Source organism: Chamaea fasciata, unplaced genomic scaffold (assembly GCF_029207755.1).
Source record: "Chamaea fasciata isolate MVZ Bird 193981 ecotype frontalis unplaced genomic scaffold, bChaFas1.0.hap1 SCAF_1, whole genome shotgun sequence".
Classification (NCBI taxonomy): domain Eukaryota; kingdom Metazoa; phylum Chordata; class Aves; order Passeriformes; family Sylviidae; genus Chamaea; species Chamaea fasciata.
The window spans coordinates 95,690,282-95,713,029 of NW_027094086.1; the positions used below are offsets into that span (position 1 = coordinate 95,690,282).

Genomic DNA, 22,748 nt, shown 5'->3' on the forward strand with positions numbered 1-22,748 from the left:
TTGTAACATATTTCTCCATCTATAATAACCTATCACAGACAGAGTATATCACAGAGTAACTTATCATAAAGTATCCCCCTTTAATTAATGTTCAAAGAGGGAGCTGAAATTACTGCAAATGGAAGAGATTTTGTAGCAAAAATGAAATGTTTTGGAGTATGTTCATAGTAGAGAGGAAAATGAAGGGAATAGAGCTAGGGAAAAATTAAGTTGATTGCACTAGAGATGTAGTATGGGAAGGCTTCTGGTGTCAGGGCTTCATTGATTGTGCTCTTTACTCAGCAGCATATTTAGTTTAGTGCTGTCAAATTATGATTATATGACAACCACTTCTTTTTAACCATAAATACTGACTGCAGTCATAAGAAATCTCTCATATTCCATTCTGTTAGAGTGCCATGAGCTATTCCTGAACTTCACCAGTTCATCAGTTTGTAGCTTAGCTACAATCTTGATTTCTTCCAAGAGATGGAAACTACTTTGATATTAGAATGTAAGATACTTTTTGTTTCAAGTAAAGGAAGATAAGCAAAGAGTTCATATTTGAAAAAACTTACTAAAAAAAAAAGAAAGAGGGAGCAGATGAGAAATTAGTGAAGATGATAAAAGGAACAGGGCAGATGATTATGCTTTAAAAGCAAAGGGATATTCTGCAACTTGAGAATTGGAGGCCTTCCTTTATTATTAATTAATCAAAGGGGTTTTTTCCCATTGTACATCTGTTTAGCTGAATTCAGTTGTTTGGGGTTTTTCCACATGGGCTAAATGTGAGTGTCTGTTTCATATCATTTTTTTTTCCCTTTTACCAATCACCATGTCACACCAATGTATAAACCAAATTTTGTCAAAGCTAAAATTGGTCTAGGCCTTGATGTGACCAAAGCAAATTTGGCTCCAGGGTCATATCTAATTGTTCACAAGGCTTTGATCCCTCCTGATTTTTAAAGGTTTGCTATATTAACCCTCTACATCCTGGGAACATTTAACTTTAGAGTAGAACTGCTGATTTACTTTCTTGAAATATAGGAACATTCTCTTTTATCAGTAAGATTTTTTTTTAACTAATTAGTAGAAATTACTGCATGTGTGTTCTTCCAAGTGTTCTGTTTCTGGCATTTCAGAGCTCTCATTTGTTTTCTTTTTTACCATACAAGCAAGATTTAGTCTGATATTCTAGAGTAAGGACAGACACTTCACTTCAATTATTGAAGCCCACCTTTCTAGCCTTTTTTTTTTTCTTAATTACCTCCAGGCAATTTACTTTCCATGTTTTTGCCTATCACAGTTGATAAAAATTAAAGAAGACAACAGAATGCCCTCCCATTTACCATTGCTGTCTTTTTCCAGTTAGAACTCTACAGTTGAGTTGTAACTGAACTTGCAGTGTGAGCATTTTGCTTTACATGGCAGGCTTAGAGCTAAAGGAGAGAAGGACTTTTTAACCATTTTAGATGAGAAGAAAATTAGCTGTACTCAACTGATAGGACTGTAATATACTTGTTGTTAGAATATACATGTAAACATAATATAGCCTTGAAAAAATTATGGCCAGTGACAAGTAACTTTTTTTCCAAATAATGAAAACTTGCACTGTTGGGAAGATGAGAACACTTTTTAAATTGGTGACCTATGTTTATAAGATTTTGAAGTTCTTTGGAATAGACTGTCAGTACTCAGTTTAAAACAATCCTGAAAGGGGCTTAGGAATCACCTCTTAATATTTTAGTGGACTTTCGATTTACCTTGAAAATGTTGTGGAATTTTTCATCTGTGTTGCCGCAATATCACAAAAATTTGCGCTTAAATACAGACTAATACAAACAAGAGATTATGAAATAAAATAGTTAAAGATAATGGAAATAACACATAATTTTTGTAAGCACTGAAGCAGAACTGGTGTTCATCTGTGAATACTGACGTGAGATTCCAAATGGTTAGAGCTCTTGGGGAAGTGGGAAAAAAGTATCTATTATCAAGTATGTGCCGAAGCATGGAACTCAACATGTGTGTATTTCTGGAATTATAACAATATGCAACCCATAACTTTGCAGCATTATTGCTACTCAGTATGTAATTTTGAAAGAAACAAGATGCATGTGTTGGTATTCATTGAATAGGAATTTAACATAATTAGCAAACAAAGAGAATGTCATGATCTGGAGGAGTATATTTAAAATGCATAAGTAAAATAAATAAGGAGGAAACATGCTTATTTAGTGCTTGTACATAGAATCATGTAGGTTGGGAAAAGACCCTTAAGATCCTTGAGTCCAGTGGTACTATCAAGTCTACCATTAAACCAAGTCCCTAAATATCATATCTACACATCTTTTAAATACTTCCAGGGATGGTGACTCAACCACTTCCCTGGGCAGCCTGTTCCAATGCTTGGCACCTCTCTGGGTGAAGAACCTTTTGCTAATACCCAATAAAAAACATTCAGGAATGCAGTTTAAGTTAGTAATTAAGAAGTAGTTTGGTCTGAAAATGTCAGCATGAGTTTAGAAGAAAGTGCAGGAAGGGTAGAAAAATCGACCTTGATGAGTTGTAAGAATTTTAATTTATTCAGCTTATCTGCTCCCAGATAATATGTAGAAGAAACTGTGAATGGGAAAGATGCTAACAGTGGAAGCTCTTTCAGTCTTGCAGTTAAATCATCCAAGTGAAATAAGACAAACTCACTCTTGAAAGTGGCTTTAGAGGAAATTTCAGTACAGCTCCACAACCTGTTAGAGATACTGTGTGTTTGGTAATTATTTGGGTTTTTTTTTTTTTTTTTTAGTTAGATGCCTTTTTGGATCTTTCTAGGACTTTTTTTTTTTTTCCTGGATGTTGGGAGTTGTTTGTTTCCATATATATATATATATATATATTTTATATCTATCTATCTATCTATCATCTATCTCTCCTTCGTCTTTCTCCAGCTATTGCAGCCTTTGGGCACAAACTGACAACTGAAGTTGAGTGTGATTCACACCCTAAAATATATAAGTATACATAGTAAAGTACATTGTCCTCCTGTACTGGAGAATATACTGCCTTGTAACCATAGCCATGGGGTGACCCTTACACTGCAGATGGGACAGGCACAAGTGTGATGCTTCATTGTGTGGTGGCAATCACATAATACATTGTAATTAGCGTGGAGGACAGAAGAAGCTGGATTTTTTATTTCCCCATTCTAATACATAATGGGCTTTTTTTCTGGTCTGATTCACCTGGAACTGCCTACAAGGAGGAGGCAGTGTTGTTTGAGAGAGTGCCTCTTAGCAGAGTCCTGTGATCAACGAATTTAACATTATTTACTGCCAGCATTTGAGAAGGTGCTTCCAAAATTTTAGATATGTTGTAAAGATTCAGCGAACTGTGTTCTTGTGGTGCTGAGTTAAGCTATTAAGTTGTTCTTTCTGATTTATATCTTTTTCTTTGAAAGGACAGATATGTTGCCCTAGAGTGTAAGTATCCCAGTTTTGCTGTTTTAACAGTTGATCATTTAGTGCACTTCATAGTAAAAGGAGTTGTGGACCTCACATGCCGAAAAGGAGTGTGGGTACCAATGCTCAAATCTAGTATGCTGCTTCTGTGTCTTTTATAGACAGCAGTGTAGAGACAGGTTGAATACTGGATAGATTCTTGGTAATGTATGTTTTGTACGTTAGTGTTGTGTCTCCATGATTGGAAAATTAAATATTCAAATAGATGATTTAAGAATACAAGTGTGAACTCTGATACTAAAACTGCTACTTACAAATATTACTCATTCCCAGCTTCTTAGTGAGTATGATTTCCTATTGAACTAAATAATGTTTCTTTTATTTCTTTAGAGGGAAATCTGTTTGCCCAAGCAGTACGTTAACATCTGTGCTAGATAAAGAAATGCACAGCAGGCCTGCACCTTCTCTTCCTCATTACAAACAAACAGATAAGTAAGGAATTTGGATTTAAAACCATATTCTTCAATTTTCTGCTGAGTTTCCCAACGAACATATTCCTGAGCTCCAACTTCATATGCCCTGTTTCTTCTTTTTTCCCAACCCACACAACACAGCTTTGGAGCTTGCAGCATGCACTAAGATGTTCTTTCCACAGAAGTAAGCCTGAAATGAAGTGATAAGAAAATGTAGGATTGGCTGTGTGTTATAAGGGTAGTATTATAACAAATATAATGGGGTTTAAAGTTTTTTTTTTTTAGTAAATATTAGAGAGTTGGGAAGAGAGTGCTGTTTTAGAGGTTTGGAAATTCTATTTTTTTTAACCTTTAACCAAGAGTAATGTTTTACTGGCATAAAATGATTTATTTGGACAGGTACTAAATGTATTTTTCTTGTGTAGGTATGACTACTGACAAAATACAATTTTGTCAAATAGTGAGAATTACTGAAGATGGGATATATAAGGCATCTTGGTGAATGGTCTTAAAAGGAGTCTTTTCATTTTATGACCTGCCAGATTCAGATACTTGTAGTTATCTCATAGTTACGATTTTTTTTAAATGGTTGGCTTATTTGTTTGGGTTTACCTTTCAGAAGTGTTTTCCTCCCAAATTTTTCCCAGATGAGCATCTGAAATCATGTTCAAGTACCTTTTGCAGAAAGGAACTGCTTAATGTTGCAGTAACTACTGTTGGTAGATGCTGCTGGAATACAAAGGTGGCTGTTCTGTGAAAATTTAAATTGTGTCAGAGATAAGCATCTAGAGCAAAACATGTTTCTAAAAGGATTGCTTAAGGTGTAACTCAGTGTCAGTTTTTAATAGGTTGTTACTCTTCCTTTCCACTTCTGTGGGATTGCTATCTTCAGTGGCCCTAATTAATGCCAAGGAGTTATGCAGCAAAGTTAAATAAAGGGCTTTAGCCATTTATTTTTCATTACTAGAAGTAACGTTTCTTTAGTTCATAATTCTACAAAATCTTTTGGAAGATCTCATGCTGTCTTATTGAAAAAAATCTTTACAGTGTTTGGATTTGCTATGACCGTATTTTTTATTAGCCTTGCTTTTAAAAGCAAGTGGATTTGATCATCAGCTCACTTTAACAATATTTCTTTTGGTGTTTCTTTTAAAAAGGCATTTTGAACATTTAATCTTCAGTACAGTATCATTTTTTTAATAAATAATACTGGTAAATTACATTTTCTGGTAAAACCCCGAAAGGAATTTTATCAATTTAGACACATGTTGATGTACATTAATGTTATCAAGCATATGTTTTTTGTCAAAATTAACAAAGTCTTTCTGGAGCTTTAAGGTACTTCGAATAAAACTTAATTTAGAAGTGCATGCTATTGACCAATTCAATGTGTATGTGCACACTGAGACATTATGGGAGTTTGTGATTCAGTTTACTTTGTATCTTGTTTTTCATGCATGTAATATCTCTAATATTCTTATAATTTCAGGAGTAGTGGAAACAGTGCTTTATCCAAATCGTTAAAGGAAGAGCCAGTAATTGACTACTTTGATGTCCAGGACTGAAGTGATTGATATAGAATCATTCAGATGAATCAGAATCACACAGATTATGATCCAGAAGCTTGGAGGTGAAAATACTAAGTTATTGTGTGAGGTGCTTTTTGATTATCTGTCAAATGATCATTTGTTCAACATATTCATAATTTAACATCCAAAGTTAGATTGATATGCTCGTTTGAAAAGTCAAGCGTTTCAACAGTTTATGTAACTGCATAATACCTAATAGTAGTACAGCTTTTTAAATCTGGGTTTGGTGCAATTTTGTATCTAATGTGCTGTCAGAATAATGTAGATTTCATTCATGACTGAAGCAAGAGAACTGGTGGTAAGCAAATATATTTTTGGAATATTAAGAACAACAATAAATCTCAAATATTTATTTTGACATATCTCACACAACTTAAAATGGACTAGAAATAATCTGTGATAAAGACACTGGTTGGGATATTCTTAAAGTATTTTCATATTTTATTAATTCACTTCTATGTTATTGTGGTAAATTTGAGAATCTGAGTTACTCTTCTACATGGAAAGAAATATAAAATTTAAGTATAAATATATACATAAATGACTATTAAGAGCACAGACTTGCTTTGGAATCTGAAGAACCAGTATTTGGGGAAGGTGGGGAATTATAACTTACTCTAATTTATCTCAAATTTGATGTGTTTAACAAGAAAAACGAGCAAAAACAAAGGAAAAAACCCAAACCAAACAAAAACAAAACCAACCCCACAACATGAGATTAAAAATAACTAATACTAGTTTTTTATTGAAGACCTTTAAAAAATCAGACTTTTTATATTATTTTGGTGTTGTGTGTGTGGTATTATTGCGGTTTATATTTTTTTTCTGTACTGTGCAAGCTTAAGATGAATGTGTGAAGTTTGGTTTAACTATGTTATGGATTTGGAATAATACTTGTAAAATTTATAAGACCACCTGCCTAAACTATTTGGCAATGGAAGATCTTCGTTTTATGGGAAATGCCATTAACAAAATGGGATGACAATTTAAACGCTGAGAGACACTGGAGTGGTCTCATGATGCTGAATTGTTTCCAGATCTTGATTTAAGATAGGTGAGTAGCTCTCTGGGAGAGGAGATTGTAGGTCTGATCAGAACAGATGGTATGGCTCTGAATTTGAGTAATAGCTGTTCTCCTGAGGAGAAGGGTTTTTTGTATTAATAGCTTTAGGAACACTGACACTGATGCACTCTGTTTCTTGTTCCTTGTGGCTGCCACCTGTAATACTAGAGATGAGTCCTCTGTTCAGCATCAGAGGCTGATGCTAAAAAGGGGCTCACTATGTTATAGTGTGAGATTTGTTGCCAAAGAATGGAAGGCATTTACTCATGCTTAGATTCACTTAGAAATATCATATGACCTTGAGCCTTAACTATGAAGCATTCCATGGCTGCATTTCAATTGAACAACTCATGAAACATGGTAGAACAAGTAGAAAACTCAAAAACCATATCTGTCCCCTGAAATGTTTTGAAAACTAAAATACATGAGATTATTGTATATTTTTGTAGGAGTTTATTATTTCACATTTTAAAAAATGCAGTCTTTAATCTTATAGATACCTTCAAGAGTGTTCAGGCTTTTAATTTGTATGTAGTGATTTAAATTTGTTTTATTTTTTTTGTCTCATACTTTGTGAACAGAAATGAAAAACAAATATGTCTTACATTGCCCTTCATTTCTTAAGCAGATTATAGTTTGAATTCTACAAGACATACTGCTAAATTCAGCTGAAGAAATAAGTTACTTCCAAGAATGTATTCCTTCAATCCCTGCCTTGTGAGGACTATATCTGTACCAGTGCTTGCAGACAAATGCTGACTCAATGTGGCCAAACAAAGGCTATTCCTGGTTTTGAAACTCAGACCTGTGTTAATACAGCACTGACTTAAAGCTAGTAAGACCTCTAGGAGGAATATACATTCTGTATACATATTCATGCTTCAAAGGTAGGTTCTAGACAGAAGCTGTCACACATGACCAGTTAACTGAGTCAGATGCATGTATACTGGAGTACACACTGTTGGTTGACCTAACATTAGAGAAAACCAGAGTGGTTTAGTTGATAATAAATAGAATCAAGCTGAAGTCTACTAACTATTCACAGTTTCACATTAATATTGCCAAAACCATCACAATTGCACCTCTGAGTTGAAATTTAAAACCTGAAAGATTTTCCTAGCATTATTTTCAGCTCTGTTTAGTAGAGTTTTTATCAGATTGTGGCATTAGCATAAAAATGAGAGCTTTGGCGAGATGCACTTCAGCAGTCAAGTTGCCACTGCTTGTAATAAGAAAATGGAGGTAATCTCAGTTTCTCAAGCTAAGATTAATAATTATTACCAAATTGGTTCATACTGAGAAGTCATAGTTCTTATCACTTGCCTCTTAACTATGTGAATGTTAAAACATTTTTATAGATCTGTATGTTACACATCTTTAAATCATGGCTATTGGAGCCATGCCTGTAGTTATGAAGCAATTCACAAGTACCAAATCTTTTTTTTTTAAATGCATTTTAGTAACTTGGTTAAAAATATGATACCATATATTTACCCATGAAAGTGATTTTCCCCCAGAGCTCAGCTACATAGCCTTAAGAAGGAATTCAGCAAAGGCTAACAGTGGTGCTGTTCTCTCTGTTTTGTTTTGCTTTTGCTGCAATGTATGTGATAACTTAGCTTCATATTGCACGTGTGCCTTGTGGAAATACTTTTCAGATAGCTGTTTTTTAAATCTGGGCTGGCGTTTACACCTTTTATCTAGTAAAAAAATAAGTAGATAAAAGAAATCTTTGCATCAGTGAAGTCAGTGTCAAAAATCATCACTGTAACTTATGACTTCAGCTTCAGTATGCTAGCAGTTTTCCACAGCCCTAGGAATAATATTGTTTCCTGTAAATATATTTGAAGAAAGTACTTTTCAATAAGCATCTTTTAAAATAAGTTATGTGATAGCAGTTGGAATTCATGCAACTTCATGAAGTGCTTTTAAAATTGTGTTTAAAATAGGCAGATAGTTTGGCATTTGAGTTGTGCTGTTGCCTGCCTGTATAGTTGAGCATATTTAAAGTACTCTGAATATTTAGTATTTGGATTTAACCTAAAATTGTTTAAGATACATAAGTAGACCTTATCAAGATCACTTTCTGTGGCAGTTTTTATAGCATCTGCCTCGAAATGGGCAAAGTAAAGTTTTTCTACAACACTCGTTATTTGTTGGAAGATTTATATTTAGCTTGATTTTGTCAAGTTACTGTTGTAAAATTACTTTCTTTATAAACCCAAATTAAATCTAAATTTAAAGTTCAGTGCTTTGGAATTGTTTGCAAACTTCATCTTGGTATTCAAGAGTTGGAAGACTGAGATATCACAGAGAAACAAGAGTAAAGATTTAAATGGACATTTGGAAGGTTCCTTTCCCTCAAATTTTAAAATAAAGTTTATGAATTCCTGGATTTGAAGTGATTTTTAAATGAATGCTGTGTGGAGAATGAAGCAAGTAGATGGCTCCCCAGAAAATGGAGAACATGCTGCCTTCTTGGAATTCAGAACTCCAGGAGAGATGTTTGTGAATAAAAATGTACATTTTGGTTATATGAAAAACTCTTTATTATGTCCGCCGAAATGCTACTTGGCAATAAAAGATATTATTTTAACTTATGGTCCCTTCATTTTTGTTTGCTCACCATTAAGTTGTAATGGCGACTGTAAGGCAGGTGGGGGGAGGGGAAGTGAGGACTAAATGTAACCTTAAAGTCCTGTAGGTATTAGTACAACAAATTCAGGATGATATATGGGAGTGGAGGGATGATGTAAAAGCTTTGCTACCACAGTTCAGTAAGCGATGGGAAGATTCAAAAAGCAAACAGTCTGAAAATCAGAAGTTTGAAGTAATTTGAACTGGCTCCTGCCAAAACTTTTTTTCAGCAAAATATCAGGTCAGGCATTTTCAGCAAAAGCCTGGCCTGATACTTCAGGCTAAGTGCAAGATTGTCAAGTTTTCCTCACGTCCTCACTGAAGACAAAAGGCGATGGGTAGTCCTAAAGTCCTTTATTGCATGGCTAAATCAGCCTCATGAAGGTGGAGGTTATTACAGTTCGTGCCAGCACAGTCCCCATGTCCCAAGCAGAAGTGGTAGCATCTTAGCAGCAGCAGTAAAGGCAGCAGCAACAGCACCCGTATTCCGTGTCCCCTCAGTGAGCATCCTAGCATTCTAAGTGCATTTTATTCAATTTTTAGCCAATCAGGCTTAAACACGATTTTTTTTACAATAGTGTTGGACCTAAAATTCATGTACGTTAATCTTCGTAAATTCTTACACAAATTCTACACATATAGCTCTATCTGCTCTATCTGGGAATTTTCAGCAAGGCTACATTATTTTTGTTATGACTAGAATTTAACTAACTTTGCAAAAGGCAATGTTACTGATCTATAAACTAGGTATTAGGTCTTTTTCTTACCCACTGACACAGGCTCTTATTTGTCTAAGGCACCCAAAATTCCTCTATTTATTTAGAACTAAACTTGCATTTCTACTTCATGTCTGTGTGGATTTATTTATCTTAGTTTCTCTGAAGGTTCTAATTCAATCCTCACATTTCTGGGCGCTCCTGGGCCTGTATGGATTTGGCCCAGGGGGATTCATACTCCAACGCAAGATAGCTCACAGAAATTCAAGAAGTGATCTGAGATTGAAGAGTCTTGAAAGACAGATTAAAACTTTTTATCTTGCTGCTTCAGCTGTTTGGACTTTCATTTCAGGATATTTTTGGAGGATGAGGATGGCATGTTGCATGGAAAACATGTTAACTGGAAATCTTTACCTGAAGAAAACACTTGCACATCAGTTAGATCTGTCCTGGACTAGAGGCAGACCAAATACGGCTTCCTTGTCAGTGTGTGCAAATGGCAGCAGAAGAGACAATCAGTTTTGCTTTCTGTTCACTTCTCCATGTTTGGAAATAGGCTTAGATCGATACAATTGTTCAAATGTTGGCTTTCAAGAATTTTAGCCTTTGTAGATACTGAATTCCCAGCAGAAGCCTTCATATTTAACAAATGCTGTTTTCATCCTTCACTAAATTGCTGAATTCCTAAGATGGTTGATGTGCAACTTTTTATGTCTATATACTTACTACTTAACTGTAAACCAGAATATTGGAGCCGTTAGAAAGGCTTTATGTAGAGAGGCTGTATTTTGGACATTCCTGAGCTTTAGACCATGTTTCTTAGCCTTTGTCATCTCAAGATTTTTGAAGGAAGTAGTGCAGTGTCTTGAGCAGATGTAGAGACCATGTTGATAACTGTCCTGTGAGAAGCAAGGTCCCAGAAGGATCCTAGGAATCTTTTGGTGTTATCCATTGAGCTGCTGTTTCAAGCACTGTATTTTTATGATGTTTGTAAGTCAGGGTGTATAATTTACAGTTTCTATAGGAAATACATATCTCTTTCAAAACAAAGTTATTTTTACACTGAAAAAATCTTTTTAAGAGCACAGATCAAGGCATATCACCCTTCTGGTATTTCAGGCAATCCTTCTACCAGTTTAGGTGCCATTATGAGCTACTGTTGCCTTCTTTGGAGCTCTCTTCAGTGAAAGGAATAGGGACAAAATATGTCTGTTGTGTCAAGCTCTGCTATGCTTGCCCTTCTCTACTTTCTGTGAAATGTTCAGGAACTGCCCCCTGGTAAATAGTTCTGTTTTCTGATGGATCTAATGTGTACTTTCTCCAGCACCTAATCACCTTACTACATTCACATTTATTTCCTTGAAATGTAGAAAATGTATTCTAGTCAGAGAATTAGAGGGCTTAATTTGTATGGAGATGTAAGAAACTAAAAACTTCAGCATAAAGAAGAAATTATCTTAATAGAACACTTTTTATATGCTAGTCAAAAGGCTATCTTTCTAAATCTGTATGTAGGGTAAATGAACGTTTTACTAGGGAGCGTTACTTATAAATCTAAGTTCTAGGGAATAAAAGCCATGGTGAAAACTGTTGGATGTTGGATAGTCGCCTATCAAACAGTACAGTCAAGAAAGTACATTCTGTCCATTCATGGCACCTAGACAGCTTACCTTTTTTAAACAAGCAATTCAATGAATTTTCAGAATTTACTGCTATCACAGTAAGTTAGATACCTCTTACAAAGAAATGCTGTTTCAGGAAGTACTAATTAAAATCTTCAGTCAGTGCAGTAACTCGTGGTGAGTACTGACTTAGTTTGGTGTTTAAATTCAGTATGTTGGCATCAAATAATTAGGTGCCAGATTTTCTAGTTAAGTGTGATTGCTTAGGAAAGACAGTTCTGCAGCTTCAATTAAAGTCTTCTGCAATTTTAATTATATTGTATTGAAATAGGCAGTGATTAAACAGGTGTTGGATTGAAATATCAAATCATTAGTTTTATATAAGGTGTTTTTCATAACTTTATTAGGCATTTAAGGAGTGTCTGTCTTGGCTGTCAGCTGATATCCAATTACTTACTAAGTGAGTGATGTACTCACTAAGAACTGATAAAGCCCCGAAGTTAAACTTTTAGTCCATAGTTTTCCTGTTTTTTCCAGTCCTGGCCATGAGAAATTTTTTTAATCTTCAGCCTAAATGTGTACAAAGCCGTGCACCTAAAATGGAATAACCTAATGCAGTTGTACAGGCTGGAGCTCATTGTCTTGATAGCAGCTTTATGTAAAAAGAACTGGGGATCCAGGTGGACATCAAGTTAACTGTGAGTCAGCAGTGTACCCTTGTGGCAAAACCAGCTATGTACTGGGTTAGTAAGCACAAGCACAAATCTGCCCTGGATTAGTAAGCACAAACACAGCAGGTCGAAGGAAGTCATTACTCTATTCAGCACTTGTGAGATGACTTGTGTAATACTGGGTCCAGCTGCAGGCTCCCCAGTACAAGAAAGACCTTGACTGAAACAAACAGAAGACCACTGAGTTGGTCACGAGGCAGGAGCACATGATGTGACATAATGGAGAGGTTGAAGGCACTGGATTTGTTCAGCCTCAGAAAGGGGAATACTGGAATCTTACTTCTGTCCACAAATACCTAATGGGATGTACAGAAAAGACAGAGCCAAAGTGTACTGTAAAAGGATGAGAGGAAATAGAAGTTGAAACATGGGACATTATGGCTTGCTACACACTTTCATGAGGAAGGTGGTAAAATACAGGATGAGTTTACTCAGACATATTACAGAATTGTCTTCTGTGAAGACAGTAAGAACTCAACTATATGAGATCCTGAACAACCTTCTTTAACTGGACGTGCTTGGAGCAGGAAATTGGACTACACCACCTCCCTGAAGTCTGTTCCAACCACTATGATCCTATAATTCCTGGCTAACCTAAAGAAGCTATGCTTTTGACTGAGTTTTGTTCTTGAGCTTTAGTAGTTCTTTTTCTACATACAATGTTAGCTGTCAAAGGTGTGTGTAGAGATGCATTAATAAAGTTCTCTCCATGTCTTTGCTGGGTTGTCTTGATCTCCCTGAATTCCCTTTTGAAAAGGCTGTTGATTCTCTTTATCATCTTAGTATTTTTATTCAACTTTTTGAATGCAGCATACAGTCTCCAGAAATTATTAGCAATTATATTAATATGCTAATATCTGTGCTACATTACGTCTTTTTCAAAAAGACTGTGATTGGTTGATTGATAAAAGAGGTAATTCTGCAGTCACATTGAAGTGTTCAGTGCTCCTTGGTGGCAGTTTTGTTCCGAATTTGATAGCTTCTAATCTTTTGTTGTTATTTATTCTGATCCAGCTTTTGTACTCTTCTAATGTTTACCATTTAGTAGTTTTTACACATTTTATGGGTAAAATATTTTCTCATAGAACAGAAAGGAGTGAATGAAGGGAAATCGTATTTTCATGTTTTCCTAGGGCTTTATAATCTGTATATGCAATGTTGTAATTCATTTATTATAAGGCTGTAATGTGGAATATGGGATTATATTTATTAACGTTGTTAAGGTTTATGCTTACCAGAAGGCCCTGTGGGAAAGGCACAGCCACAGGCTGGATGGTTGGAAGTCAGTTGAGGGGTAAGAGGCAGTTAGGAGTGAGGAGAGAGTCAGTTGAGTGACAGTTGGAAATGAGACTGTGATTGGCTGGAGGAATGTATGGACAGTGTAGGAATGAGAAGCTGATTGGGTGATAGGACATGTGGACACCAGCACTACAGCTGAGCCAGCCAGTGGGTGCCCTTCTGCTGTTAAATTCTGTTAGGCCTCAGTTTGGTTTCGTTATGTCCGATGGAGATTAAAGGTATAAAAAGGGGCGAAATCTTCAATAAAGCGATCTTTGGACGCATAAGGGAGTCCATGTCACTTTATTCCCCATTGCTACACTGTAATTTTTCAGTTGCTCCAGTGTTTGCAGATTCCAACTGTTAAAGTTAAATTCAAATATTAAATTTTGGGATAACAATAAGAGCAGCAAATTTTAACATTTATTCATTCTAAGTGAGTGAAAAAATTATTTTAGTGCTTCATAAAATTTCTTTTGCATCAAAGGATGTATAAAATTGAAATAATTTAGAAACACATGGGCTTGAAGAGAGAGCTCTTCGTATTCTGAAATTAATAGAGCATTCTCTAAGTGTTAGCTGATATTTAATTCCTTTATAAGGACATACTTTTAATGGCCAAACAGTTTCTGTCCTCAAAAGCTTACTGAAGCAAGGTCTTCCAAGTTTATTCTGTGGAATGGACATCTTACCATCTATATCAAGAAGTTATAGAAAGGCTTGTTTCCAGAAGCAAAAGGATTTGCTATTAGTGCAGTGATAGATGTTTTCCTCTTCACATGAATATAAACTAAAAACTGCTACCCTGTAAAATATTTTTCAAAACATTATCCAGGTTTCAGTAAATTGAAAATACAATTATGTGAAAGAAATTACTATCAATAAAAACTACTTTAAAACTATGTACATTTAGAACTAAGACTTTCCCTTTTTTCTACTATTGTCACAGATGAAGGATGCAATTTTGGAATTACTCCATTGCACATTGGCTCTAAGCAGTTACTGATTCCTCTTTGGTTGTTCAGTTCAAATTCAGTCCACCAGTAATGTCAGTAATGTTCTTTACCTGCTATAGGTATTAGACTCTCTGATTGTTACTGGGTGGGAAGTTTGGCCATTGCAGGTGCAGAGTGAGAGTATGGCCCCATATGAATCTGTGACAGGAGTAGTTTTAGGAAAACAGATTGGGCAAGGGAGAGAAAAAGACATGGACGCAAGTCATGATTGGTGGTTTTAATTCCAGGGTTCTTGGAAGATTTTATTATACCTGGCAGTCTTTTTGCCATACAGATTGCCAAAAAGATGGAGAAGGGTATGGGAATGATTGATTTCTTTATGCTTGAAGATAAGAAGGTAGTAAGGAAGACAGCATACATCTCTACCACTGTAGATGAATGACATTGGAAACTGGTCTGGAGTCATATGCATGGTACTGTTGAGCTTGGCTTCCCCAGAATAGGTCTAAAGGTGTAAGACAGTTTTGCCTGAAATAAGGTAGTAAGAAATCAGGAGGGGTAGCATATGTTCTCAGGAACAAAGGCATTGTCATTCCAGCAGACCAGGAGTTCTTGAGGTATCAGAGAAGGTATTGACATGGAATGCAGAAAATGTTGCTCTGGCATTTTCTGCTAAAAGGGCAGAAAATCAGGCTTTTCTTTGTTTCTGGGAGGAAATAGTCTCACAGTGATGGGAAAAGAGGAGATGAGAAAAGAGGACTAAATGAGGAAAGGGATGCATAGTCAGTAGTATTCCTGAGCATATTGCAGCCAGGACAGCAACCAACAATATATTTCAAAAACAAATTAAGCTCACCCACACATTTGGGAAGTGTGGGCAGACATTCTGGTGGCACACTGAGGGACAAAATTGCTTGAAATAAGAACAGGAGATTTAGGCAAGCATGAGCTGATGACTGAAGACTTTCATCAATGGACAAATATAGGTGAGTTATGCTTGAAGTTCATGATTGTACTAAAGGTGAAGAAGTTTTGCATGGTAGACAATGGAAGAGGGGAGAGATTGGGATGATCTATTTCTCCAGACTCTTTGCATGATGTTTGTTACACCTTGATGAGGCACCATTAGTGAAACCTCCCTCCCTTGCCAAATGTGGATGCTTAACCAGAGTCTGGCCTGCTTTAAAGTGTAAGCTAAATCACAGACGAATGGATGGGAATGCAATACACTAACAATTTAGGAGATTTTAGAAATTCATTTCACAGTGGACTCTGAGTTCTGACAGATTAGCCCAGGAGAAGCACAAAGTGCTTCTTGAGTCAAGTACCAGAAGACTTCCTGGTTTTAAAGTGGACAGTGTGTCAGGTAATAGCATGGAGTTACAATCCATCAAGAAACAGAAAAAAAATTTCATCATTTAGAAGGAAAATTTTGTTTATCCTTAAGACCAATGAGTATTAGGGGCACCAGTAAATTCTGGTTGATTATCACTTGTCCTCTCACTGTAGATATAAATTCCATGCTATTCTTGCAGAGCAGCAAGAGATGACAGAATGGATCCTCTGTTATCTCTGTGAAATACTGTTCCTTTCACTAAACATCTTCATTCATGCATTCCTGTTGTTACAGAACATTGCTTACAAAAGATGGTAACTTAATATTTTGATTACTATTGATAAACCCCATGTGATTTTAATCTATTGAGATTTAAGGTCTAAGGCCAGGCTCAGTGATTGCTCAGCAGGTTGTGTAGTTTTCAATGCAGATGAGCCCAATGCTAGAATTAACAAATTCAAAACATTGTTCATGTTTTGGATTGTCCTAATTACTTCCTTGTTGTGCAGCACAGTAGAATTGTGGCTGGACTTCTGATATTTACAAGGCAACAGAAAAGAAGACAAAGTAGTGTTGTTTGAATACACAGGGAGGAGAACCCCAGGACAAATTCCTCACTTATTGCTGGAATGAGAGAATAGAAATTTGCACTTAATTAGCAATCCTATGAAATTCTATAGTTTTGCTGCCATGGGTAGTAACCCTAGTAACCATGTAGTATATGCTACAACAGTGGTCTGGGCCATCTTGGGGCTGGAAAGCCAGACTGTCACAGAAGGAGAGCTGTATGTTTTACACAAGTCCTTATGAGACATGAGTGAGCAGTGAGCATGAAGGGCTTTTCATAAAAAGACCACATGAACTGGGGCCATGAGATGAATTTCAAGTTTCATTCTGAGAATGTTGGTTGTGGGGAAGCACCCTTTAGACATAGCTGTGGGGGAGATGGCAACTTGTGGGACTAATAATAGTTGTGCTGGAAGTTTGTGATTTTGTTTTATATTTCAAATGAAAAACAGAAGACTAAGAATTAAATAAAGACTGTACTTAGACCATAATTGCTAATCATCGCAACATAATTACAGTGGAAGCAGCCTGACCAAGGGTTGCAGTCTACAGATACATGGTCTGGAGACCACAGTTACTGCTGAAAACCCAAGGGTGCAAAAAAAATAGTGGGGTTTTTGCAGAGCTGAAAACCATGGTTGTTACTGGGTATGGAGGAGTAGCAAACAAGGTGGAAGGCATAAAAATACTGGTGTTGGAAATAATCTTGGCCCAGCAAAACATATAACACTGTTACAACAAAGTCTGTTCCTTAGTTAAGGCTAAAAAAAATATCTGCATCATGCAAGAGAGTGTTTATGCCAACTGTAAGTCCCACAAGTGTAAACTGCTTTTCTGAGTCTGCTGAGCAGTGGACGTGTCCTTCTAGGAAAGGAGTTTCTGGAAGGAACCTTATAGAACAGGGGACTATATCCATTGTGAACAAGTTAACAATTACTATCTGCCAGGAGCGGCCACTGGTAGCACACACTCCTTCTGAGGGGGTATTTTAAAGCTCAATGTTACTTTTACGCCCAAATGTAGCAGAGAAGATAGAGCAGGAGGCATCCATTTAGGATGTGAAGCAATGTTAATGGCACATCCAAGTGTTTGGAACTAGGCAATATGTAGAAGAATACAGATTTGTCAATTTAGGCTTTGTAAATTATTGGAATTATATGAAATGTTTTAAGCACTCAAGCAAGATGTTCAAACCTGGTGATTATGTTCAGCTTCATCTTGAAGCTGTCAACATGTACAATCCTCCAAATTCTTCCACTACTAATTTAAACAATATGAAAGCAGAGGGAATGTTGCATCAGTGCCTCTCCTACAGAGTAAATGAGTTGTAAATGATTTTCCTCTTGGCTATCATTACTATAAAAGCAGTTGGATGTAGGAGCATCCGCGGACGGCAGGGAGAAGGAATTCTGCTGACCTGAGATATTCTAGAATATGTGGTTTTATTGCAAGGGTCGTGGGTAAAAAGGGCCTTACCTTCAGCCACCAGCCTCGGCTGAAAGGAAGTCCCAAAAAGAGAGGGAGAAAGAACAAGGGGGTAAAAGTTAAGAGAGGGAGGTGCAAGGGAGCAAGGTGGCAGGGGTCAGAGAGCAGGGGGAAGAGGTAAGAGAGCAAGAGAGCAGGGAATAGAGGCAAAGAAGCAAGAGCAGAAGAGGAGCTAAGAGAGTGAGGTCCTTGTTACAATGCATTATATCTTCTTTTGTGATGAATATTCTAATTTACAGTGACCAACCAATACAAGACACAAAATCCTATAGAATCTACATATAGCCTGTAAGAACTACTACATTACCATACTATGTTATATTTTAAACTCGAAAAACTACTCTTTAGACTTTTCTGTTTTGCTACATTGACCTTTGGTTTCTTAGCCAGCAGAAAGGTATCGTTCCAACAAAAGGGATTCTTCTTCAGCTGGCTAGGCTACTGTTTTCGGGTTATATAGTAACTAAGACTCGGTATCGTACAACTCAAAATAAGCTTCCATTTCTATTTCGATTATAGGTTTCATATTTTCAGAATCTTGTACTAAACAATCATATTTATGAGGTTTCTCTGATTCATCTTCCCCAACAGTTGGAAGTACAGGATGCAGCACTGTAGTCCATCTGCCACTTTAACCATAGACAGAAAGAGGTACTTTTTAACTGAGCAAAATAATGGTAACAATAACCTTTATTTTGCTGAGAGTCTCACAGGACTTACAGAAGTGAGGGATCTGGTGTACATATCTTAATTGGTGCAAAAGAACTGCCTCGTAAATGGGGGTGGTCTGTGCATAGGAAGGTCATATTGATTGAGATCTCCTTGCCTGAAGATTCACTGCATGTTATGTAATAGGGGGAAAAGTGTTGGGATATTTTTAAGACAAACAATCACCATTGATCTCCCAAGACCTCCTTCCTCCTTTCACAAAATTATCACAGGGTTAAGAATGTCAGAAAGTTAATTAGGGCAGGAAATTTTTGTGCTGTTTTTGTATTACAGGTGGTAACTGTCTGTAAAGACATATTGCCAGCTGTGCTTATCACAAGACTCTGCAGCTAATGTGAATATGAATGTAACTTGCCCAAGCTGCAGACTGATGTCTGGGAATCCAGAAGCACAAGGCCCTGGCTTTTAAAAAACAGTTAATTTGGCTATGATTCTTTCATGAGAAATGCAAAGTTTGCATGGAAAACATCAAAGATAAATAGCCTAAAAAAGTGAAACATGTTATGGATAGAACTGTAACCTAAACAAAACCTGTGCTTCATTCCTGTGTTAAAAGAAACAAGAGGCAGGGAAGTGCTATGTTTTTGATGATGTAAAGTGTATGCAGAAAAGTGGAACTTTCAACCCTTATTTAGTACCATTTACATCATACTCAGATCCCACACTATTCATGCAACCTCATTAACCACCTTCCCCTTTCCATTCTTTGATATAATACAGAGATATTTTTCCCTTAGTCTATAGACCATCCCTGCAAAATGTCTATAAAATGTGTTCAAAATGTCTTTTGAATTCATTTAGTCCTTACTTTGGCTCTATTTCTTGCTGCTTGTTACTGGGCACCAAAGCCAGGTCAGGTCAAGTCACTGCTTCCTGTAAGGTTTCTCCTCCATAGCCTCACATGGTTTCTGCTGTACTAATTCCTCTACCACACAATTCAAATCATAGTTTACAACAGATTAAAGGTATATCGATTACAATCTCCATCCCTAGAGCTTTTGGGTCAGATTATAGTGTTTAACACTGCAATGAACTCCTCCCCTTGTCCCCAGCCTGGCTAACAACAAAGGGTTCCCACTAGAGTCCGCTGTTAATGTAGTCCACATCACAGCCCTGCATGGGCTGCAGGAGATAGCTGCTTCACCATAGTCTTCATCATGGGCTGTGATGCATCATCTGCTGCTCTTGCTCCAATGTGGGGCTGCACCCATGGGAGACAGTCATGAAACTTCTCCAACTGGGGCTTTTGCATAGGCTCCAGTTCTTCACAAACTGCTCCAGCAGGGCCGCCCATGAGGTCACAAAGCCCTGTCAGCAAACCTGCCCAAATCCCAGCATCTCATGGGGTACAGCCTTCTTCAGGCATTCACCTAGTCAGGCATTGGGTCCTCCATGGGCTGCAGGTGGTCTCTGGACTTAGTCATGTCACAGTTCATTCAGCTCAAGTTCACACTGGAATTCCACCTGTCCAGTACAGCAACACAGAAACAGCAGCAGCACCCTGGCCATCTGCCAGCCCAGCCACATCACCAGGGCTGTTATCAAAATGTTCCCAGGCACAATACAAGGAGATGATAAGCAGTACAGCAATACAGCAAGCAGCAAAAGCAAAAAACAACCACTAATGAGCAACCACTAGAATAATATACAGTCATGGAAGGGAGCCCCATGACAAGCACAGAAGCCTGCTAATAACCAGCTAAACAGCACTAATAGCTATAAATTTAATTTAACACATCCCATTCAAATCTGTCATTATCTTAAACACTTTGTACCCCATACTGGGTCCCAAAAAGGACTATTGTGGCTTAACCCCAGCCAGCAACCAAGCCCCACACAGCCTCTCAATTACTCCCCTACCAGTGGGATCGGGGAGAGAACTGGACAGGTAAAAGCTAAAAAACTCATGGGTTGACATAAAGACAGCTTAATAGGGAAAGCAAAAGCCACATACACAAGCAAAACAAAACAAGTAATTAATTCATTGCTTCCCAAAGGCAGGCAGGTGTTCAGCCATCTCCATGGGAGCGGGGTCCACTGTGCATAAACAGTTACTTGGGAAGACAAACATCATCCCTCTAAACATCCCCCTCTCTTCCTTCTCCCCCTACGTTATGTAACAAACATGATGTCATATAGTCTGAAATATCCCTTTGGTCATTTTGGGTCACCTGTTCTGGCTGTGTCTCCTCCCAGTTTCCCATGCACTTCCAACTGCTTTGCCAGCATGGCAGTACAAAAAGCAGAAAAGGCCTTGGCTTTGTGTAAGCACTGCTAAGCAATAACAAAAAACTCTATTATCATAATTGTATTCAGCACAAATCTAAAATTTAGTCCTATACCAGACAGTGTGAAAAAAGTCTATCCCAGCCAAAGCAGCACACAAGGCATGTGCTTTCATACCTATGTTAAAAGAAACTAGAGGCAGGAAAGTGCTATGTTTGTAATGATACAAAGTGTATGCAGAGAAGTGGGATATATGTTCCAAATTGTACTTTTGCAATGGAGTTAGCAGCAGGACCACAGCAGGGTGCTGTCCACCCTGCCTTTGCCTCTCTCTACCCCAGCTTCTAGTCTGCTAAGAAACTTGCAAACTTCTTAGCTAGCATCAAAATGCCCATGGTCCCTACCTATACATTCTTCCAGATTAGTCATTTTTCTTCTCTTTTTCCATTTTAGTGTGTAATGTGGTCTGTATCTTGCTGCCCCAGGAACTGCTGTGGTCATCCTGGCATCTTGGGTCAGGGTAGATAAGGTGTCTTGATCAGACTCACAGGACTAGCCTCTTTGCATGGGGCAGAGCTTGCTTGGGGGTTTCCTAGTGGTCTTCTAAGACTGGGGCATAGTCCTCTTGCATGTTCTAACTTGCTACTGTTTCCATATGTTTTTAAGGTTAGGAGAATGTCTTGGTTTAGGAAGACAGGTATCTGCCAGGTAAAATTACAATCAGAGGCTCTTTGGCAAAGATTTGGGAAATAGGAATAGCAGTTCTTTACTAGTATGTAATACAAAGCAAACAAACACAAAAAAAACTCCCCCCCCCACCAAACAACTACAGCATTAATGACAAACGACAACAGTACCAAGAACCTTGAGGGCTTTGTTTCACAAAACCCAGGGCAGTTTGGTTTCAGTGTCCCTGCAGGATCCTCAGAGCACCAAGCTGGAACAGTGGAAAAGTCCCGGGCTGGTAGCTGGGATGGCAGGGTGTCCCGGCAGGCAGGGGCAGGATGTCCCAGCAGCGCAGGGGATGCAGGGTCACGCTGCAGCAAGAGGAGCAGCGCCGAAGAAGTTCGAAGGCGAGGCAGAAAAAGCGGCCCAGCTTCTGCTCGGCATGCTTTGCGGCGGCTGAGATCCTCGAGGAGCGGCCGACACGCGTCTCCCGAACGCCGGAAGCAGAAAAAAGCCCGCAGCTGCCTCAAGCTGTGTCTTTTACCTGCGTTATCTCCCCCTTCCACCTTTTGTCCATCTCTTTGTTTCAGCCAAGCACTCTCAAGTATCCAACACCCGGTCCCCTTGGCAACCCGTGGGGAAAAAATTCCCCAGAGAAAGAAGGAACAAACCCAACCCCCAACAGAGAACTACCTCCTAGAGTTCTATTATTACTGCTGATATTACACTAATTTAACAGTGTAAAATCTGTAGACAGTGTCACACACACACACACACACACACACACACACACACACACACACACACAAAAAAAAAAAAAAAAAAAAAGACGGAATCTACACATTTCAGGAATACCAGAGAAAAGGCAGAAAAGGCATAGGTGAAACTCTTCTCCCTTTCTTCCCTGCCCTCACTTGGATCAATGGTACATCCATTCCCTGGATTTTACAGGTTTTGCAGTGTAGTGGTTTGAAAGCAAAACAAATGAGAGGCTCCAAGTCAGAGATAGAATTTAATAGGAAGAAAGGAAAGAAAGTAAAATAAAATAGATGCAATAATACAAAAGACCACTGACAGAGTCAGAATAAAACCTGAGCAGAGTGATGGAAGCAGTCCAGGTAAGGTGGTTTTCCTGAAGCAGTGATCCTGTAGAAAGGTCTGGTAGCTCTGGTCCTCTGGGAATCCAGTGGGTAAGGGCTGCCTGTACTGTCCCAAACCCCAGATTATACCCAGGTGAGAA

General features: G+C 37.8%; 1 protein-coding gene across 1 annotated transcript in view; it reads left to right on the top strand.

Moving 5' to 3' along the window:
• Positions 1-9,155, top strand: part of NFX1 (nuclear transcription factor, X-box binding 1) — a 72,721-nt gene extending 63,566 nt beyond the window's left edge. Inside the window, exons 23-24 of the mRNA XM_066190097.1 lie at positions 3,825-3,926; positions 5,397-9,155. Coding sequence (XP_066046194.1) covers positions 3,825-3,926; positions 5,397-5,472 — 178 coding nt within the window. The 3' untranslated portion in view covers positions 5,473-9,155. The remainder of the gene's footprint in view (positions 1-3,824; positions 3,927-5,396) is intronic.
• The last annotated feature ends 13,593 nt before the right edge of the window (positions 9,156-22,748 follow it).